The sequence below is a fragment of the Rhipicephalus sanguineus genome, chromosome 6, assembly GCF_013339695.2.
Source record: "Rhipicephalus sanguineus isolate Rsan-2018 chromosome 6, BIME_Rsan_1.4, whole genome shotgun sequence".
In the NCBI taxonomy this organism is placed as follows: Eukaryota; Metazoa; Arthropoda; class Arachnida; order Ixodida; family Ixodidae; genus Rhipicephalus; species Rhipicephalus sanguineus.
In genome coordinates, this window is record NC_051181.1 from 112,073,491 (window position 1) to 112,094,519 (window position 21,029).

Sequence of the window (21,029 nt, forward strand, 5' to 3'; positions counted from 1 at the left end):
ACAAGGACACAAGAAAGAAGTCAGGACACCACAAACGCCGTCTAGCACGGACCAAGCAAATAGCAATTAAAGACGCCAAAGAGGCAGGATTGTTCAGATAAGTAGGAGAACACGGAAAAGGGCTCAGAGTACTAGAAATGAAGCTTAGAATAACAGAGAGCTGAGCTAGTTGGTAAGTATTCATTCTAAAAAGACAGGGCGTGCAAACAAGGACACAAGAAAGAAGTCAGGACACCACAACGCCGTCTAGCACGGACCAAGCAAATAGCAATTAAAGACGCCAAAGAGGCAGGATTGTTCAGATAAGTAGGAGAACACGGAAAAGGGCTCAGAGTACTAGAAATGAAGCTTAGAATAACAGAGAGCTGAGCTAGTTGGTAAGTATTCATTCTAAAAAGACAGGGCGTGCAAACAAGGACACAAGAAAGAAGTCAGGACACCACAAACGCCGTCTAGCACGGACCAAGCAAATAGCAATTAAAGACGCCAAAGAGGCAGGATTGTTCAGGTAAGTAAAAGAACACGGAAAAGGGCTCAGAGTACTAGAAATGAAGCTTAGAATAACAGAGAGCTGAGCTAGTTGGTAAGTATTCATTCTAAAAAGACAGGGCGTGCAAACAAGGACACAAGAAAGAAGTCAGGACACCACAAACGCCGTCTAGCACGGACCAAGCAAATAGCAATTAAAGACGCCAAAGAGGCAGGATTGTTCAGGTAAGTAGGAGAACACGGAAAAGGGCTCAGAGTACTAGAAATGAAGCTTAGAATAACAGAGAGCTGAGCTAGTTGGTAAGTATTCATTCTAAAAAGACAGGGCGTGCAAACAAGGACACAAGAAAGAAGTCAGGACACCACAAACGCCGTCTAGCACGGACCAAGCAAATAGCAATTAAAGACGCCAAAGAGGCAGGATTGTTCAGATAAGTAGGAGAACACGGAAAAGGGCTCAGAGTACTAGAAATGAAGCTTAGAATAACAGAGAGCTGAGCTAGTTGGTAAGTATTCATTCTAAAAAGACAGGGCGTGCAAACAAGGACACAAGAAAGAAGTCAGGACACCACAAACGCCGTCTAGCACGGACCAAGCAAATAGCAATTAAAGACGCCAAAGAGGCAGGATTGTTCAGATAAGTAGGAGAACACGGAAAAGGGCTCAGAGTACTAGAAATGAAGCTTAGAATAACAGAGAGCTGAGCTAGTTGGTAAGTATTCATTCTAAAAAGACAGGGCGTGCAAACAAGGACACAAGAAAGAAGTCAGGACACCACAAACGCCGTCTAGCACGGACCAAGCAAATAGCAATTAAAGACGCCAAAGAGGCAGGATTGTTCAGATAAGTAGGAGAACACGGAAAAGGGCTCAGAGTACTAGAAATGAAGCTTAGAATAACAGAGAGCTGAGCTAGTTGGTAAGTATTCATTCTAAAAAGACAGGGCGTGCAAACAAGGACACAAGAAAGAAGTCAGGACCAGAAATGAAGCTTATTCTAAGCTTCATTTCTAGTACTCTGAGCCCTTTTCCGTGTTCTCCTACTTATCTGAACAATCCTGCCTCTTTGGCGTCTTTAATTGCTATTTGCTTGGTCCGTGCTAGACGGCGTTTGTGGTGTCCTGACTTCTTTCTTGTGTCCTTGTTGCACGCCCTGTCTTTTTAGAATGAATACTTACCAACTAGCTCAGCTCTCTGTTATTCTAAGCTTCATTTCTAGTACTCTGAGCCCTTTTCCGTGTTCTCCTACTTATCTGAACAATCCTGCCTCTTTGGCGTCTTTAATTGCTATTTGCTTGGTCCGTGCTAGACGGCGTTTGTGGTGTCCTGACTTCTTTCTTGTGTCCTTGTTTGCACGCCCTGTCTTTTTAGAATGAATACTTACCAACTAGCTCAGCTCTCTGTTATTCTAAGCTTCATTTCTAGTACTCTGAGCCCTTTTCCGTGTTCTCCTACTTATCTGAACAATCCTGCCTCTTTGGCGTCTTTAATTGCTATTTGCTTGGTCCGTGCTAGACGGCGTTTGTGGTGTCCTGACTTCTTTCTTGTGTCCTTGTTTGCACGCCCTGTCTTTTTAGAATGAATACTTACCAACTAGCTCAGCTCTCTGTTATTCTAAGCTTCATTTCTAGTACTCTGAGCCCTTTTCCGTGTTCTCCTACTTATCTGAACAATCCTGCCTCTTTGGCGTCTTTAATTGCTATTTGCTTGGTCCGTGCTAGACGGCGTTTGTGGTGTCCTGACTTCTTTCTTGTGTCCTTGTTTGCACGCCCTGTCTTTTTAGAATGAATACTTACCAACTAGCTCAGCTCTCTGTTATTCTAAGCTTCATTTCTAGTACTCTGAGCCCTTTTCCGTGTTCTCCTACTTATCTGAACAATCCTGCCTCTTTGGCGTCTTTAATTGCTATTTGCTTGGTCCGTGCTAGACGGCGTTTGTGGTGTCCTGACTTCTTTCTTGTGTCCTTGTTTGCACGCCCTGTCTTTTTAGAATGAATACTTACCAACTAGCTCAGCTCTCTGTTATTCAATTACAGAAATAGGAATGGCGCACGAACTACATCGGACAAGACAAGTAAACAGCCAAAACAAGGCGCTAAAACTTCCACCGAGTCTTCACTTGGGTAAAATGTTTACCATACCACACAGAAGAAACACACAGCCGACGCGTGAATGCTTGGGCGTAAACGCACAACGAACTTAGCGGCAGCGTCAAAGCGCTCTTCTTGTTAGTACTTGCTCACCTACACACGTACAGTCGGTTGCAATTTAAGAATAAATGCAGGCTCCGCCCACCGCCGTCACTCTACCACGCGGAGAAAATTTCCATAGATGCTCTACCCAATAGCATTCGTTCCTTTCCGTGACGTCACGTACCTTACGCGCATTTCAGCTAGGAGGGTGATTTCATATATATATATATATAGCTTTATTGTCTCAAATATAAGCCCCACAGCCCATACAAGAGGTGATGATGAGCATGTACGTACATACATAAGAGAATAAGAAGCTCATCAGTAATGCTTACAATGCGTGCGTGCGTGTGTGTGTGTGTGTGTGTGTGTGTGTGTGTGTGTGTGCGTGTGTGTGCGTGCGCCTGTGTGACCTTCCTACTAATACTTGATAGGTGCGCACGCGCGAGTGTGAGAGAGAAAGAGACAAGGAATGGACATATAATTTCGATACCTGCATGGAAAACATGTTGCTGCAGACATGGAAAATCCGCATGGAGGCCTCCTTGTGGAAAACCACGTTGTCGCCATTAGGTAAAGATTAATCCTTCTTTGGTAAGACAGTGTATTGCGCAGTATCAAATTATTGTCACGACTGTCACAATGTAAATAACGAACGCTTCAATAACGTCATTCGCTTTGTTAAAGGAATGGCGCGTTTGGCGAAGTATATCTGCTGCAGTGAAAATATTCGGCAGCGTTCGTGGTTTCGTTGAAGTAACGCCGTAAAGAACGTAAATGCTAAGTAGCACATACCTGAGGCTGTTTTATCATCTTTAATGAACACCACTCGCATGCCGGTGTCACGACCACGATCGCAACCGTGGTTAATAGTTGCGTCCACTTTCGCAGTGCGGTCTTTGTGCAATTGGTTATGGTTACAGCACCGCTGCGCACGTCACGGCCGGAAGAAGGAGCGCCCACGCGCTTCTCCAGCATGGCTGGTGCGTTCATGCAGCACTCCAACATATTTTATGTCGTTCACCTCATGTTCCCAGCACGTGTTTGTAACATGCGCTGCTTTTTTTATCGTGAATACGAAAGCATGCGCTACAGCTTTTGCGGTAAGCTCGCACCGCGAGTGGATGCTCACGTCAAAACGAGACAGGTGGCGTTGCCGATTTATTAGCCCGCGCTGCGTCATCGCGACGTCGTATGGTATGAACGTCTTATTCATTTCATCGGCAAATATATACGGACAACACTGCATTCTGCAAGCTCCAAACACGTAACTAACGTTTCGAGAGTTCTTTAGTCCCTAATTAATTCGAGAATAAGGCTTGAAATTAATGATGTCGCACTCACGTTCCGGAGCCAATGTTATAGAGCTGATTTCGCACCCAATTCAGCACCTGCGCGTGACATCTCGGCGCGATAACATTGATGATCAGATCAGTTTGATCGACAGGGCACGCAGGGCGGCAACTGCCTGTGGCGTCCTGGACTGAGGGCAGCCAGCACTGCTAGATGGTACTTTGCGGACCAAGCATTACAAACCCCTTTCTGTCAATAAATGTTTTTTCCTCCTCCTCCTCGGCCTCTCTCAAATCTCCTACGTACTAACGCAGAGTTCAATGCTTATCGGCATAGGACTACACTGTATTCAAAAGGAACAGAAATCACATCCTCGAACCAGTTCTCTCTTGTGTGGAAACTATGCAGGCACATCCGTGACGTCACTCTGTGCATAGGCTCCAAGTTCAAATATATGATAAAAATATAGCGCAAACTGATGCTGTTATTTAAAGTATACCGCACCTGTCCATAATTTACGGCCATTGCATCACGATGGTTACAGCGTTGTTTGTGCGCTTCTGAAAACTAAAGTCGCCGCGCTGTCTGCGGTCACTGAAGAGATTTTTATCTCAGCGAAATCACCCTTGCTAAGTACCAGAAGCACAAATTCTGCCGCAAGACGTGCAAAAAAAAAGGGGGGGGGGGGGGGCTGTGACGCCAGAGACATTGACGGCGTTTATTGGAGCCTGCATATTTATTAACCCGTAAAAATGAAGTACATAGCCCTCCGAGGAGGCCGGGTACTCAACGCAACGTTTCAGGAAAACTTTTTGAGCCATATGTGGGGGGGGGGGGGGGACCAAAATCCTTGGCAAAATCCTTCCTTGGCTTTCTTCTCTGTTAGTTCTAATCAAAATAACAAAAAAGAGACTGAAATCCGCGACTTCACGCTGAAGTAAAGAACACTATAGCTGAAGTACATGTGCAGATTTCTGCACGAAACTTTAAGAACGATAATTTAGCCTTCGTTTTCTGCAACAAACCTGCAATTGTGAAATTCAAGACAATAGCGTTTCAAACAACATAACAGGCTAAACTGACTTATTGTAATATTAATTTTAGCCATTTAATTGATAAAGCCGTCACTGTAACGGCGACGAGCCACCCTATCGAAAAATCTCATATGACACGTATGACACATATCCAATAATCTCGTATGATATTACGAAACACACATGATTCATAGTGTGTTCATACGAGATTATTGGACACGAGGCATATGGGTCATATGAGAATTTTCGATAGGGCGTGGAGCAATACGACCAGGGGAAGCAAATAGTGCACGAAACGACCGACACCAAATTGGCCCCGAACACGTGATCGCCCCGACAGAGCGTACGGCGTTTTTAGCAACACCGCTCTGCACGCAGAGCTGCGCAATGCTCCCTCCTAGTCTCGATTCCTACCTCCCAAACTTACCTGGCTGCTTACAGCTGGTCTCTGGCACCGCGTAGTTAGGTCCGAGAGTACATACGCCAATACACCATCCTTATCGCGCAGGGGCGCTCGCTTCCACGTCTGCCACCTGGAGCCATTAATTTTAACGACCCTTTCCTCGTCCGCCACGCCAGATGGCAGATTGCGGCGATAACTTCGGCATAGTAGCACGAGACATTGCCGATAGGCCACGGCGATAACGGTTCGCTGTATAACCAAGGTCGTCTGGCGTCTAAATGTGCAGCGAGCTTGAATATCGACTCTCATCACATCGCTCCCTGGGCTACTCGTATGTCCCACGATATGCCCCATTTTTGTGGTCCGAACAAGGACAAGTTTTTTTCGCTATCATTGCCAATATTTCGATAGATTCTACACTATCAGCACATTGTTTTCATTAGGATGGTAAACAGGGCGAGTTGGTAATTATTCGTTATAACGTAATGCGCAAACGGACAAGGACGGAGCGAGAAAACATTAGCAAGAGAAATTGAAGCCTTTCCCATCGTGCATAACACAGAAACTTGCATTAGCCGAGAACCAGTGATTTTACAGAATTGTGAGATAGCTTTCCCGAGACCATATTTCGCTCACTACTACATATACTCTGTTCATCTCTTATCGTAACCACTCGTCGTGCTATTAGCCGTTCACCTGACATGCAGAATATGCGAAATATCATGTACAAGCCATTTTTCCCAATAAAATAGTTGTAAGCATTTGCACTGTTTTATCGCTCTGTCCTTGTCCATTAGCACTTCACATTACAAAGAATTGTATTCATAGGCAGCCCTGAACATACCCCAAATAGCTAGCTTTCATTTTTGTTTTTCACATTTGCACAACTATCTGGCCGTACAGGGTGTACAATTATTCACGAACAAGTGCACAATCCACAAAAAGCAACAGTCCAGAAATATCTTTCTTTCAGTTGAGGTCAGTGCCACAATTTGCACCTTGCAACGGGGCATTCCTTACTTACCAGGCTCAAGGTGGGCAGGGCAGTCTTTCTCCATGGCATCGATTATGCTGTAATCGAGCGTGAAACGACAGATTCGTGATCGTCTACACTGGCGACATGTCTTTTATTAATATATCACAGACTCAATGCTAGCAGGACGTCCGGTGACCCACCAAAGCATACCTCCTATAGACAGAAGGCAACTACTTTGTACTCTACATCACTACAGCATAATGATGTCAGTCCACGCGGGGACCTGCTACTGACGAAAAACAAGACAAAAACAAAAGGCATCTGTACAAAAGTAGATCCGCAGCGGCTCTATGTACAATCGGTCTTAGGCCACTTTGGTGCGCGTCTCGGTGGCTCTGCCACACACACACGTTGCCCCTCCCGTCCCCAAAAAGGCCGCGGCACTGAAACAGTGGTTTGGAGACTTTAGGAACGTAGAAATCGACCCTAAGGCAAAAAGTAGACTACACCGCGACTGTTCAGACCAGCTTGACGGCACTGGCACGCGCCACTGGCTCGGGGGGGCCGCCACGCTGGGGAGGACCCTTCTGTGGGTCTGGCAGCGCATAGCGCAGCTTCTGCCAGAACCTACGTTCACCCCAACGCAGGATGAGCGCAGAGCGAAGGCACTGGCGCGCCTCGACATCCCACTGGTCCTGTCCGGCGTCGTCCAACAACACGGCAATGAGCCTGCGCACGCTGCTCGCCTGCGCCGCCTTCAGCTCAAAGCGGCACCACTCGCTACGCAGGAACTGTTCCGAGACGACCACAACTGTTCGGTGGCTGCACTGCACCGCCTCGACGACAGCTGCCTCCGCGACACAGCCCGGCACGGCCAGATCGCGGTGACGCAGGCACAGGCGCAGTGGGCGCCGCTTTCCACCGCCGCTGCACGTTTCCAGCTCAGCAGCCAGGACCTGGGACACGAACGGCTCATCCTTGGGGCAGTAAGCGACGAAGGCATCAAACAGGCGCTCTGGTGACTCGGAGGCACGGTCGAAGAGACGCAAGCCGCAGCGACTGTGCAGCCACAGCTTCAGCTGGCGCCTGTAGCACGCTGCGAGGACGGCACCCAGTAGGACCAGGACCAGAGCAGAGGGCGCCGCAATCAGTAGTGGCACCAGGCCCGGTGGCAGCTGGTGCGGCTCCTGAGCGCCAGCCGCCGGTGCCTCAGCCCAGCCCGTGCCATTGGCCCCTCCACACGACGAGGCGTCAAACTCGAGCAGGAAGGGGCCCCGACGACCGCAACGCACCGAGGCCGCATCCCGCAGAGGGCTGCCACGTGCCCACGCCTGGAAGCGGCTCAGGAAGGCGCATCCACAAGACCACGGATTGTGGCCCAACTGCACGTGGCGCAGCACCGCGTTGGCCCGCAGCTGCCACACTGGGAACTCAAGCAGGTAATTGTTGTCTAGACGTAACACCTCGAGTGACCGCAGCGCCGCAAATGTCCGGTTGCTGAGGCTCGAGAGTCGGTTGTGCGAAAGGTGCAGCTCACGAAGGCTAGTCAAGTTCTCAAACTCATGCCCCAGCAACACAGTGATCTTGTTGTGGTCAAGGTGTAACACCTGCAGACCCACAAGGCCATTGAAGGTGCGGTTGTGGAGGCTCTGGATGTTGCTGTTGTTGAGGTACAGGGCCTTCAGGTTCTTGCGGCCGATGAAGCTGTGACTTGAGAGGTGGGTCATATCGTTTCCATCTAAGTACAGTTCAGTCACATCCATAGGAATGCGTGCAGGAATGGTGCTGTGGGCAGTGAAACTGCAATCTACAATGTTGCTGTTCCATGTCTGGTCTGAGTAGCAGGTGCAGTTCTCGGGACAGACCATCTCACAGTCACAGGCATCAAACTCGCAGCAGTGGCACAATGCAAAACAGTGGCTTTTGTACTTGCAGAGAAAGTCGGACGAATTGGCTTCGGTGAGTAACAAGCGAGGTCGGCGCCGGCCAAATGGCATCTGGCAAACAACTTTGGCTAGGTCCATTACTTGAGGATACTGACCATCCAGGCTGTTGATTCTCTGCAGCCATTCCATGCTGCAGTCACAAAAGTAAATGTTTTCGGCTATCCAAAACTCTGGCAGGGCCGACTTGGTGGGTTTTAGGCGGAATGCATTGATGTCGAGGTTCTGTAGACGATTCTGGGTAAGGTTTACCTTGGTCAAGTTGTGTTTTATCATGAATGTAAAGGGATGAATAATGCTGATGCGGTTGTTGCTAAGGTTGATCATTTCAATTTGATTTGGAAAAGAACCCGCATTGATTTCACGAATGTGATTGCTGGACGCATCAAGTATCTTCAGATGCATCTTGTCCTCCAACTCGTAGTAGTTGCCTAGAGCCTCAATATAATTCTGGTGAATGTCCAAGTGCTTCAGCTGCCGAGGCACAAGAGCATAGTCAAACCATGCAATACTATTGCATGAGACATTGAGTAAGCGCAAGTGTGCCAAGTTCATAAAAAGCCCATTGATGTCTTCAAGGAGATTGTCATTTAGTAAAATCACATTCAGGGCTGAGGCATCATCAAAGATGCCATGTTCCAGGCTAGCTATCTGGTTGTTGGATAAGTCAAGTCTTCGAAGTGAATGCAGTGACTGAAAGGTGCCTTTGGTCATGTTGCCTATGCGGTTCCCAGCCAAACGTAAAATGTGTAGGTTTGGCATTCCTGACAGGGTGGCATTAGATACACTTGCTATACGGTTGTCTGACAGGTCAAGGCTGATGAGGTAATGCAAGTACTGAAGTGCATCCGGAATGTTTGACAAGCTGTTGGACGATAGCTGCAAGTCTTGCAAGCTGCTGCAGTTACGAAAACCATCTAAATGGATATTCTCCAGCCGATTGTGGTCCAGAGCCAGGTTGATAAGCACATAGAGGCCGTTGAGCGTGAAAACACTAAGATGGCTCAACCTGTTGTCACTCAACATAAGTGTGTGAAGGTTATACAGTGAAGAGAAAGCATTGTCATCAACATTCTCAATCAAGTTATGCTCCAGATGCAAAATCTGCAGGCTGTACTGGGACTGGAATGTGCTTCCGTTCACTTGCCGCAGCTGGTTGCGGCTGAGGTCCAAAATGACGAGGCGGATGAGGTCTGCAAATGTGTCATGCGTGATGCCATCGCTGGACAGATGATTTCGGCTCAAATTCAAGATGACAAGCTGCTCAAGGCCAGAGAACGTACGTGGTGATAAAAGGCTGAGTGTGTTGTTCTGTAGATAGAGCTCTCGCAGATCTGTGCCACCAAGCAGTCCTGGGGGCAGCCCACCGCTCAGCTGGTTGTGTGAAAGGTCCAGAAGCTGCAATTGGGCCAAGCCTGCCAGGGCAGCGGGAGCCAGCCGGTCCAGCCGGTTGTGGCGCAGCCGAAGGGAACGTAGACTTCCTAGGGCGGCCAGGACTCCGTCGTCCAGTTGACGCAACCGGTTGTGCGACATGTCCAGCTCTGAAAGGGCACCGAGGCAGCCCAGTCCAGCCACTGTCTCGAGAGCATTGTGCGTCAGGTTGAGCGAGCGTAGCTGCCGTAGACTGCACAGGCCCGTTGGTGGCAGTGCGACCATGTTGTTGTGACCAAGGTCCAGCCGCTGTAGAAGACTGAGGCCCTCCAAGGCCCGCGGCGCCAGCGCCAAGGACAGCGCCCCCCAGTCCCCATTGTAAGTCCGCACAGTTAAGTTTCGCAACTCAGTCAGTCCCGCAAACGCTCTCTCGGGCACCTCGGATATCTTGCACTGTTCCAGGTGCAGGGCCCGCAGGGAACGCAAGCTGCTGAATGTTGCATTGCCAAGGTGGCTCTCGGTGAACAGGGCACTGCACAACACTGTGAGGCTAGTTGTGTGGTCAGGCTGGATGAGGCTGAAGTTTGTGCTGTCGGGGCCAGTGCGAAGAGCTTGCAAACGACACCGCAGGGCCACTTCGGGGGAAGCCGGGCCCGTGCGCCAGTCACAGTCGTCGGCCGACACATAGTGCGCCGCCCAGGCCTGGCCCACAAGCACGCCTAGGAGCAGCACACTCCACACCATCGTCACGGCCGACCCATGGGGTCTTCACTGCTACCGGTCATCCTGCTCCTGCGAATGCTGCAATATATCATACATCATCAATATTACTGCCTTGCTTTCATACGTTTTATTTCCTTTTACTGGTGCTAGGTCAGTGCAATAATTGGCCACTGCCAGAGGAGCGTTTCAAGCGCTACAGAATTGTTCATGATACTGTAGAATGAGAAGCTACACCTTATTATACAGTGCATCACAAAGATGCAAGAAGGTAGAAACTACTGTGACAATGCATTGTAGAATACCACACAAGTGAAGTGCCTCAGAATGAAGTGGGAGTAACAGCCACACTACAAAGTTCACTCTTATTACCCACTGTTCCCAGCTTATTCCTCCTGACCACTGACTAAGCACAAAAAGGAATTGTGAAGGAAACTGTGTCACTCCAAAGTTGCAGCCTAGGATATATGCTGAACACAAATTCCAGTAGACACAGTGCAATATACATAAAAGGACAGGCTGGACTATGGAGTGCAACCACAATAAAATTAAGAGCCCGACACTTTCTTCCAACAGAATATGCCTGATACAGTATTCCAAGAGCTCCCTTACCAGAGAGGTAATGTCATACCACAATGTGAAACAGCAGAAAACAATTCAGTCATTCGCATTAAATGTTCCCAGTAGTTCTGCCACTTTGTGTTCCCGAAATGATGAGTGTGGAACTAGAATGATTGGCTAGTGCACTGCTAATCACGAGGAACGTTTCATGGCACAGCATGGCTCCAATGTTAACGCAATGGCAGCACAGTACTTCCACAAGCTGCTGAAAATGACTTTTCAACTTCTAGTTGCTTAATCATAGAGAAGTTCAAATTACTATCTTTAGGAACCTCAGTTTAACCCATATATGCCCAAACTCAGAAAAATTGACAAAACAAATATTTTTTTTCACAAAAAGTGTACTTCTACCCTCAAAAGAAAGCACAAGTTCTTTATTTACTGCCAGGCAACACTGTTTTTCAAGTCGTCCTATACATATAGGACAGTGGGCATTATGGGTGCTATGTGCGGGTGTGGTAAGCCTTGAAACATTTCACGTGCACATCGACATTGCACTTCTTCCTCTCCGTGACGTATTTCATACAAAGCACGCGTTTGCACGGAGAAAGCGGTCGGCATTTCACGTGCACTTCTTCCTCTCCACGATGTCTTTCACACAAAGCACGTGTTGCCTGGAGAAAGCGGTCGGCACGTGACTAGCATGAAAAGCAAGCAATGTTTAAGCTTGCAGACATTGAGAATGAGGCCTGCTTGATGTGCTGTAGGTGGCGCTAGTCATCAGCTAAAGAAATAGCGATGTTAGAGTGCATCAAAGAAGCATCCTATATGTAGGACACTGGGCATATATGGGTTAAAGAGCAGATCATTCAAGGAGTGCCGAACACCCTTTCAGCTTTTTTACATAATACCCTGGGAATGGAGTCATGGTAGAGTCACTATCATAACTGAGGGCCTGGAAATTCGTTTTTTTTTTTAAAGTCCAGAGTGTCATGTGTTCTTTTTGTTTAGTTTTTTCCTTTTACACACAATTTTCACATTTCACTGGATTAATTGGAATATTATTAAGATATCTAATTATAGGGGGACTGCGTCAGTCCAGAACATGGCCACAGAATGAGTGTTTGGCATAATCTTAAAATTCTCACCTTTCCTGCGAGCAAGCACACAAACCTGACAATGTTAACAGTCCTGAAGCAAGACTCCAGAGCCATAGCAAGACGGATATAACATGAAGCAATTAGCAGTTTTTGTATAACCATAAAAGCCAAAGCCCGAGCAGTTCAGATGCACTGAAAGCCTCGACCGTGCCAAGAATTTCTAAATGGCAGATTTCTTGGTAGTTTTCATGCTTTCAATGGGTGACACCAATGCATGACAGCCTGGCAATGTTTTATTATAAGAAGGCAGCCTGGCGTCACTGCTTCAAGTTGATTCCGCAGCTTGATAAGCAGATATAGTGACAGCATTCTGACCTACTGTCAGGCCTGATGAGCAAAATAGGAGAGATTGAAAGCAGGGTGCCGTGTCATATTATTCATTTTATGGCGCCGTAATAAATACGGAGACATTAAAGAGTAATACAATTTTTCTGGTCATACTAAATTGCATTTTCACAATAACGAAAGCACCGCTGTTGCTGCAAGATGCTTGGCAAGCGAGAAAATGTGCCAAAAAGAAAATACAGCCTGGCGTCACTGCCTGCAGGTTTCCACAACAGCTTATGCTGGCGTTTTCTAGGGCCTACATGATTCCTTAGTGGTAAAAATGAACTGCAATATGAATTATAAAGTGACTTAACATAGCAAGTTCCAAAAAATTCCATTGGGCCAATGTCGGTGAAATACATGACTTCGCACTGACACTCAGGTGCTGAAGTTTTGCTGCAAAATAACATTTGCATTGATATTCCCTTTTAATAATTAACCCGTGATGGCAGAATTAACAACAATAGAGTTCTGATATAATAATTTATCACTCTAAACAGATTTACTGTTACCCTTGGGTGTCCATTCAACACAATTACTTTCCTGACCTTGTAGCTTGTCTGTATGAGTCAAATCAAAGGATGAAGGGTCCACTGGAATATGAACTCTTATATTACACAACCTTGACTGTGCAAAATGTTACTGCAAAAGCAGTGCACATATGAAACGCAAGCTAGCATATTCCACTGTCAATAGAGTAAATCTCCTTACCATCTGCCCTCTCAAATGATGATACCACAGGTTTATGCGGCTACATCACAGACCAGGAGGGCGTCACGTCAATCACTGGGCCCCATGCAACACTGCTGAGTCAGCTTCCCTGCGCAAAAAAATATACAGAATTAATGTAATTATGAATGCTGCAACTTCGAACTTGATCGCAGCAACCTTAGTAACCTGCCTTGACTACGTCCAAAGCTCACAACTGCACGTGAATCTGTGTAAATCCTGTATAAACTTCCTGAACTGAAACTTCGCAACAACTGGCACGGCGCAAAGGAAGATGGCATTAACGACATCAAGATGACAGCACGACAACAACCACTTCAGCACAACTGAAGCGATGGTTCAAACCATGTTTTGAGCTCTAAGTGCTACGACACAGAAACGCTTCGTGTAGCACTCGTATCCCATACTAACGTACGATGCCTGAATTGTGCACCAGACCACAGAATAACGCGACAGAGAGTAAAAACCGTTTGGAACACTTGGGCGTTTCAACAGTACTTCATGGAGCAAAGGTGAAAAGTAAGGTGCGGCTGTTTTCTCACAGCGTGGGGCTCTTGCGCACCTTGGCTCGCCGCAGAGAGCTAACATGTTTGCCCAATGCAGAAGGGTGAAACTGATAACACCACGTGCTACTGCAGGAGCGCTCCGCAATGTCATCTTCGACGAGATTTATCAGCGGCACAAGAGCTCAAAATTGCAAGTGCTCGGGGCACTTGTCAAGCACTTGCACCGAGACTTATCTACAGGTGGTCTCTGAGTCACATACAAGGCACACCAACACAACAGGACACCGACCTTCAGCGGATGTTGCTACTCGAGTGACAAATGTTACTGAAGAAGGCGCAAACCAACGAAACATGGCTGAAAAAGAAAATGAAAAATGAGCTCAGAAAAAAAAATCTTCTACTATGCCTGCTCGGACAAACCTACAGGAATGTTTACGTCGGGGGTTGTCAGCCCAACGTCATTTAAAAGCAGTAGTTTACTAAAGTAGAAAACATTTCACTTTGAACAAGTGTTGAAAGCTGGGCGAGTTGGTAAGGTTTCATTTTCTAGCAAACTACGCAGCAGACGGGATACAAAGAAGGAACGAAAGGGACAGATGAGCGCAGCATGAAGCAGCATGAAGAAAATAATTCAGATTTTGGAGCAGCCCGGACCATGAAAAATTTATCGTTTGTGCATGATTATTATTATCATAACTATTACTATTGTATTATTATTATAACTACTGGTGCATGAAGTATCGGTGCGCGAATAAAGGCAAAAACACTGTATTGCGCATGTACTTGCACATTGTTACACGCATTCAACAGTTCTCACATGTATGTATTTCATGTTATCTTGTTCCTAGGGCATAAATAACCTTGTTATTGCTATATTCTTATTTCTCTTGAACATGTATGCTAGTTGTTTTTTTTTACACCCTTGAAATACTTATATGCATGGTTCATCTATTACTTTTTCTTTCTTTGCTGTTATCGTTGTTATGGTTACCTTGTACTGCGGATTTTCCCTTTTTATTTTCCTAATATGAAGTCCACTTTATTTTGTATGCCCTCTCCTGTATAGGCCTGAAGAGGCCCACAGTATTGAATAAATAAATAATAAATAAAATGACTGATTCTATTACCCAAGGATTCAAATATGGAATATCGTGGTCACAGACACGTGAGAATACACCAGAGTGTAAATACTGAAATTTTATGTAATAAACACGGTATCACGAGGCTTGCTGTGGAGGAGCTTAGCATGATTTTGACCACCTGGTATTCTTTCACTAGCACCTAAATCTAAGTACACAGGCATTCTTGCAGTTTGCTTCATTCGTAATGAAGTCGTCATGGCTGGGAATCAAATTGTGACCTCCCGCTTAACAATGAGACGCCATAGGCGCTAAGCCATGCCAGCTGCTCATAGCAGAGTATACACACAAAAGAATAAAAAATAAACACCCAAATTTGCCAACTACAGCACAGTATTGGCAAGATTAAGTAGAGAACCCGCAATTCATGTTAGCTAACCAGTAAGCTGCACCAAATTTTTGCCGCCATATTTCCTTCACGGCAGCTGTCATCTAAAAAAAAAATGCACTATGCAGAGGGACGCTGTTTTACCAGTTTGACAAATAGCTCCGTGTTCTGAAATAAAGGGTCCATGAAATAAAATAAATTTACAGTATCCAGCACACAGACGCAGTTGCCGCATCAGGCTGTTTTCGCTCTCTCCCGTCCAGCCCCCTATTAAACCATGATGTTTGACTTTTGTAGCATCACAGATGCCGAAAATGTGTTGTTGACCCCATTTTTGCACAATTTTTCAGTGCGCATGGTGCTGAACTTTTCTGCGAATTCACACATGTGGCGTGGTCAGGGAAACAGTAACAATGCACAAAATAGCGATAACCTGCTTCCCTTTTTTGAGTAATGGATTCAAACACAACAGAACTTTCAAAATCGGGGTTGTTTTAAATTTTTCTTTTCACACAAATGGCCTTATCGAAGTCTTTCCCGCTATAGATCCTTGCAATACGTGAAAATTGCAGTCGCAATCTCCTTGCAGAATGTGAATCGTGAATGTCTCTCTTCACACTTGAAATCGTTACTTGAAAATGCAGCCATACCCATATGCCTAAAGACATCTACATGGTGAGATTATTTATTTTGACATTTGGCTCATATTCTTTGAAGAAAGCACAAGTTTTCTCATGAGTATTAGAATTCACACACTCTTGTAACGTGGCACCTAATTTACTAAAGCTTGAAAAAAAAAAAAATTTTTTTTTTCTCCTACGGCACAAATCCAGGCAAATCCAGAGGGCTCAAGAAAGGGCGGAACATCACGGTGTCCCAGCCCCGACTTGGACGCGGCCAGCGGCCTCCGCAGGTCCCCGATAGGGGTTCCCGCGAAAGCTCCTCAGGATCAAATAAAGTTCACTGTCTGTCTGTCTGTCTCCTACGGAATCCAGCAACTCATGCAGGTGGAGCTGAAGCAGTCATGCGGATAATCAACGTCACAACATGCCTGCATACACATTTAACAAGGTATGATATTAATATCACCCCAACTAACCATCAGCTATTAAATAATCCTGCCTCAACAGCCTGCAGTGCTGCAAGTCACTGCCACTATTTTCTGCTTAGCTCCGGCATCCAGCAGCTGTCCTATGAGTAACCATGAAATCCTTTGAACCCCATCATTACAAAACTTCATAACAAAGCATCATGGCAATGGAGTTGTGCCTACATTTTATGACACTTCCCTAGCACCGGAATAAAGCCGTAAGGGCTCTACCAGGCATTACTGTGCTTTGGTTTGAGTGCAATATTTCAAAACTGTAACCATGCAAAATGTTCCATAGCACACATTTTTTTAGAATACCCAAGATTAAATGAAATGAAATTAAAATTTTCTTTAGTTCTCCTCACAGAAACACACGCGGGTTAAGCACGTTGAAAGCAATTTTGACAGCGATGTTAGCAACGTTGTGCCTTTGCTTTGGTGTGCAACCGTTGAGCCATGGCTGCTGGCTAAGTCAACAATGACCGAGTACAACTTGTAATCGTTGGCGAAATTGCCTTGTAGTGCTAACTACGAAGAGGAGAAGAAATTAACTTTATTGTGCTAACTTGGAAACACTCCACAAAAAATAGGAAACTAAAAAAAAAACAGAAAGATGGCTTTGGAAACGAGTGCAACTTATACCACCATCACACTCTACTCCAGTCATTGGTCATTTTGGATGGCAAGTTAGGCAAGTGCATGCCAGCATGACCAAGCTTTAATAAAGCGCTTCATCACCATGGACGGTATTAATTCTTCAAGCAATGCTGTTTTGTTTGAAAGCATCTACAGGAAGCATGACATAGACTACACTGAACATCTCACTGCCTCCTCATGCCAGCATTGCCTTTTTTAGTTTTCGCTATGCCAAGAGCAAAAAAAATAGAGGCATAAAAGAAAGTGACTGAAATGGCACATGCTGCACCGAAACAGCCTTGCGTCGGGCAATCATCTCCAAAAGTGTTGGAGGCCTCTAAGACCACTAGTGCTTTGCAATGCTGCTGATCTCAAAGGCCATGCAAAGGCTGGGGAATGCATGTGGGCTTTCCGAGGCCACTCTATGTATGAAGAGAAGAAAGTGTAGTCGCGAAGAAGTTCGTCCGAGTAGGTCCCCTAAGGGATTGCCCCTGTCCCGCGAGCACCCATGTACTTCAACTCTTTCTTCTTTGTCCCAAGAGAGAAGCTCTTGGCATCACACGGTCGACCTTCCGCTAAGGATGTTTAATGGAGGCTTTCGCAAAAGGAGTTTTTTTTTTTTAAACGTCTTGTCATGAATATCGACGTATTTTTCTTGTATATGGGCCATTGTTTTTCCTTTAAAGCTTTAGAAGCTAGCCCAGTTCAGCCCTCGGCTCTTTCAGAACACAATGTATACTATATATATAGTTCATCATTATTGATAACAAGCTAACAGGAGCCGAGCAGGCGCTGCCATCCATTTTTTAAAACAATTCCTAACAGGCGCAAAGTATTTCTGTGCTACGTACCTCCCGAAGGAGTTCCAAACTCTCTTGTAGCTGTTAAATTTTAAACATCAGTTTTTTTCCCTCCAGCTACAAAGTAAGTCTTGAATCATTTCAAAATGTTAACAGTGCAAGAACAAAAGGAAGGGACGAGACAACAAAGGTAAAGAGCGCTGAAAAAAAAAAAAAAGCGCTCTTTACCTTTGTTGTCTCGTCCCTTCCTTTTGTTCTTGCGCTGTTAACATTTTGAAATGAATCCACACCAACTTGCCCAAGCGTCAACCCTTGCAAAGTCTTGAATCATTGCACTTTATACTCCTTCATTGATAATGTGCTCAAATTGCTTTAGTGGGAATGCCAAAATCGATGGAAACCAATAAACACCCACAGTCGCTAACGCCTACTATTGAAGCCATAGGGTTGGCTTCACAAAGTGAACATTTAAAACAAAGTTTGAGAAGTGACATCACCTTGTAAAACCACCACACATTTCTGCACAGGGATACGTACAAACAGCAAATAGTTAGAACAGTTGACAAAACTGAAAAATTAGTGGGCCCCTGCAACTAAGACAAAATATAGTAAACAATTTCCAGAAATTAACACAATGCAGATCATTTCGGATGTTGTAACTATAATTATTGATTGTGAAGACTGATTGTGAAGAACCCCATATCTAAGATCTTGATTAGGCTCATATCTAGATGCTTGCTTACTCTGCACAAGACCAGGTGCGCAATGTCATGCACACTTTGAAGTTGAGATTTTAAAAAAATAAACAGAATTCAAAATAAAAGTCTGATACGCCAAGTACTGCAGCTGCCGCGTAGTGCTCATTGAAACACTTAATACGACGCCTTTTTCCAGCGATCTAGCCTGCTAAATCAATGTCCTCGTGCTTTAACTCATGGAGGAGGAGAGAAGAAAAATTTTATTAAAGTGAAAATTAAATAAATTTCACGAAGGGATGGTCACGGTCACGCGATACCTGCCCGCCACATCCTCTGTTGGCTTTTAGTAAACCACGTCAGCGCAGATGCTTTCGTAAGAAAACTTCGAAATTGGTGTAACCCGTGCAAGAAAATGATGTCCATACAAGCGAGCAGCTTTATCGATACCGCACATACCGAACTGTCTTTTTTTCCCTTGAATTTCTATGAGAAATGTAAACTTCACGCAAGATATTCTTTTGTGAGAAAAGGATAAGACCTATTTACGTAAGTAAACATCTGATACAAACGCGGATCACGACTCCCGATCGCACTTTGAGATGCATTGCATTGTTCTCGCAACCCCAACGCCACGTAGTTCCGGTTCCTTGTCGCATATATTGATTGCTTAAGTAAGCAACCTGCGTGAATGTGGGTCGCCACGCAATACCGACAGTAGCACGTGATTTGTTTGCCAAAGCGTCTTTGTAGCAACAGACCACGCCAGCATTGTAATTGTAAGTATGACTTAACTACTGCAGCTAACTAGGGGCAGCGGCACGCGAGGGACCCGCCACCGTAAGAATGATACAGCCCTTTGCCTAACGTGTCCGAGTGAAATCGCAAACTCAACAGCACACGTAGGCACATTGATCATAGCGGACACTACTTGGCGCCGAGCGAACACGCACTCGCAAGCTGCCGCGTGAAAAGACCGCATGTTTAACCACTCCGCGCGCGCGGCGCACTTGGCGAGGGCGTGGAGAAAACGCAACCACGTTTTTGTGGCCCATCATATTAGCCTAATTGAGGGACCCGCGTTAGAATGCCAACGACCGCGTTGTAGGCGAAGCCGTGCGAGCGCGAGCTTCAAGCACGCCAACTAGGAGCGCAGTCAGCTGTCTTTGTCAGGCACCTCCTCCACAAGCTTTCGTCACGCTTTCGGGATTCGCTCAATCTTTGTTCCCGACTCGCGATCACCTGCGAACAGCACCACGACGAAACAAAAACCACCGATCAACGTTTCGCGACATTTTAACGCTATCACGCGCGCCGTTCTTACACTTTCTGTAGCGATAGACGCTAACCGCAACAGTAAAGTGCAACAATCCTGTTTGATTCCGCGATTACACGTTCCGCGCAGTTACGTGCAGCGCGTGCAAATGCCGATCTTATCTGGGACCGTTACTACCGTGGTTTCCAATTCCCCGACTTTCGCTACCCAAAATTTTACCGCAGTAGCGATCGGCCGTTATCCGGGAAGTAGAGTGGAGAGACACTTACTCACGCCTCAGTTCGGTACGAAAGGTACGAGAGGAGTTCCTTGAGAAGCCAAGGCACACTCGAGACCAACGCCTCACCAGTCAAAAGTTCAAGTGGGGACCTCGCATGACTTCCTCGATCCGCTCCCATCGCACAACACGCAACAACCACCACTTCTTGCACCGTGAAAGACGCTAACATACTTCAAAACTACGAGGAAACCGGACGTCGAAAGCGCGCACGCCGTGGCCGAGCGCTCGCTTCTCCTCTGGTCCGCACGCCTAGTCCCGAACAAGAAACGCCGCCATTGTGACGAGGTCGCCGAAGAAGCGGAATCAACACTGGCCTGCAGCGCGGCCGCGTAGCGCTGGCTTCATGCGAGCCGAGTTGGGGCTCCGAGTTTGTACTCACCATTTGGCTCCGGTGTGTATCCGCTATCGCCGCACGCTTTAGTGTACACAACGGCCGACTCCAACACAGTCCCACCCGACAATAAACACTCCAACGCCGCCGCCGGCGGGGAATGACCCGCGCGCAAGCCGATCTACGGCGCATGCGCAGCCGCGCATTCCGCACAGACGCCGCGGTCCGCTATGCCGCCGCGGCGCGCGCTATGGCATGCAGCGCCCAATATACGCACGTTCGTCCGCGGCAATCCAAAACTTCGCCGAGCTTGGTCGTAGGGTGGACGTTGGTTCAATTATCTGTAGCTATGTGATATAGCGCCTGCGGGGTTTGCATTTGACCATCGGCGCCCCGGAACTGGACTACATCCGCCCTCTCACCTTGGTGACCTCATGATGGGATTTGGGAGAGGCTGCGGTGAGGGCCAGGGGGTCGGTCAGGGGGGTTGGAATGCATAAGCCACGTTGTTTCACTCGGACCAGCTTCGCAGTACTAGAAACCGCGCGTCGTGAACGCGGGCGGTTTTCCAGTCTCGGACCGCGCTTGTTCTCATTTACGGAAATAGGCACTCGCGGGACTCGGGGCGAGTGTATATATAACCGCTCGCCGATCGAATCGCTCCGCAGTAGACGTATAGCTAGCCTGCCCTCTCCGCTGAAAAAAAAAAAAGAAAAAAAGAAAAGAGAAACGTGGTAATTGATGCAAATTGC

The 21,029-nt window shown here is 46.6% G+C and overlaps 2 protein-coding genes across 3 annotated transcripts in view; both read right to left on the minus strand.

The window, feature by feature from the left end:
- LOC119396182 (uncharacterized) overlaps positions 1–17,683 on the minus strand; it is a 98,831-nt gene extending 81,148 nt beyond the window's left edge. Inside the window, exon 1 of the mRNA XM_037663276.2 lies at positions 17,672–17,683. The gene's annotated coding sequence lies outside the window, so the exon portion shown is untranslated. The remainder of the gene's footprint in view (positions 1–17,671) is intronic.
- LOC119396183 (toll-like receptor Tollo) lies at positions 6,518–20,444 on the minus strand. 2 transcript variants are annotated; one of them, XM_049416984.1, is made up of 3 exons: positions 20,322–20,444; positions 13,179–13,282; positions 6,518–10,500 (listed from the first exon to the last, which is right to left on the minus strand). In XM_049416984.1, the coding sequence occupies exon 3, from the start codon at positions 10,441–10,443 to the stop codon at positions 6,904–6,906; it is 3,540 nt and encodes a 1,179-aa protein (XP_049272941.1). In that variant the 5' UTR covers positions 10,444–10,500; positions 13,179–13,282; positions 20,322–20,444; the 3' UTR covers positions 6,518–6,903. The 2 variants fall into 2 exon arrangements, with proteins under 2 accessions (XP_049272941.1, XP_037519205.1); XM_037663277.2 differs by having other exon boundaries at positions 13,179–13,287; positions 20,326–20,433.
- Positions 20,445–21,029: the final 585 nt, after the last annotated feature.

Bases quoted from the DNA above. Each gene is read 5' to 3' on its own strand.
- LOC119396183 (XM_049416984.1), bottom strand. From the start codon at position 10,443: ATGGTGTGGAGTGTGCTGCTCCTAGGCGTGCTTGTGGGCCAGGCCTGG.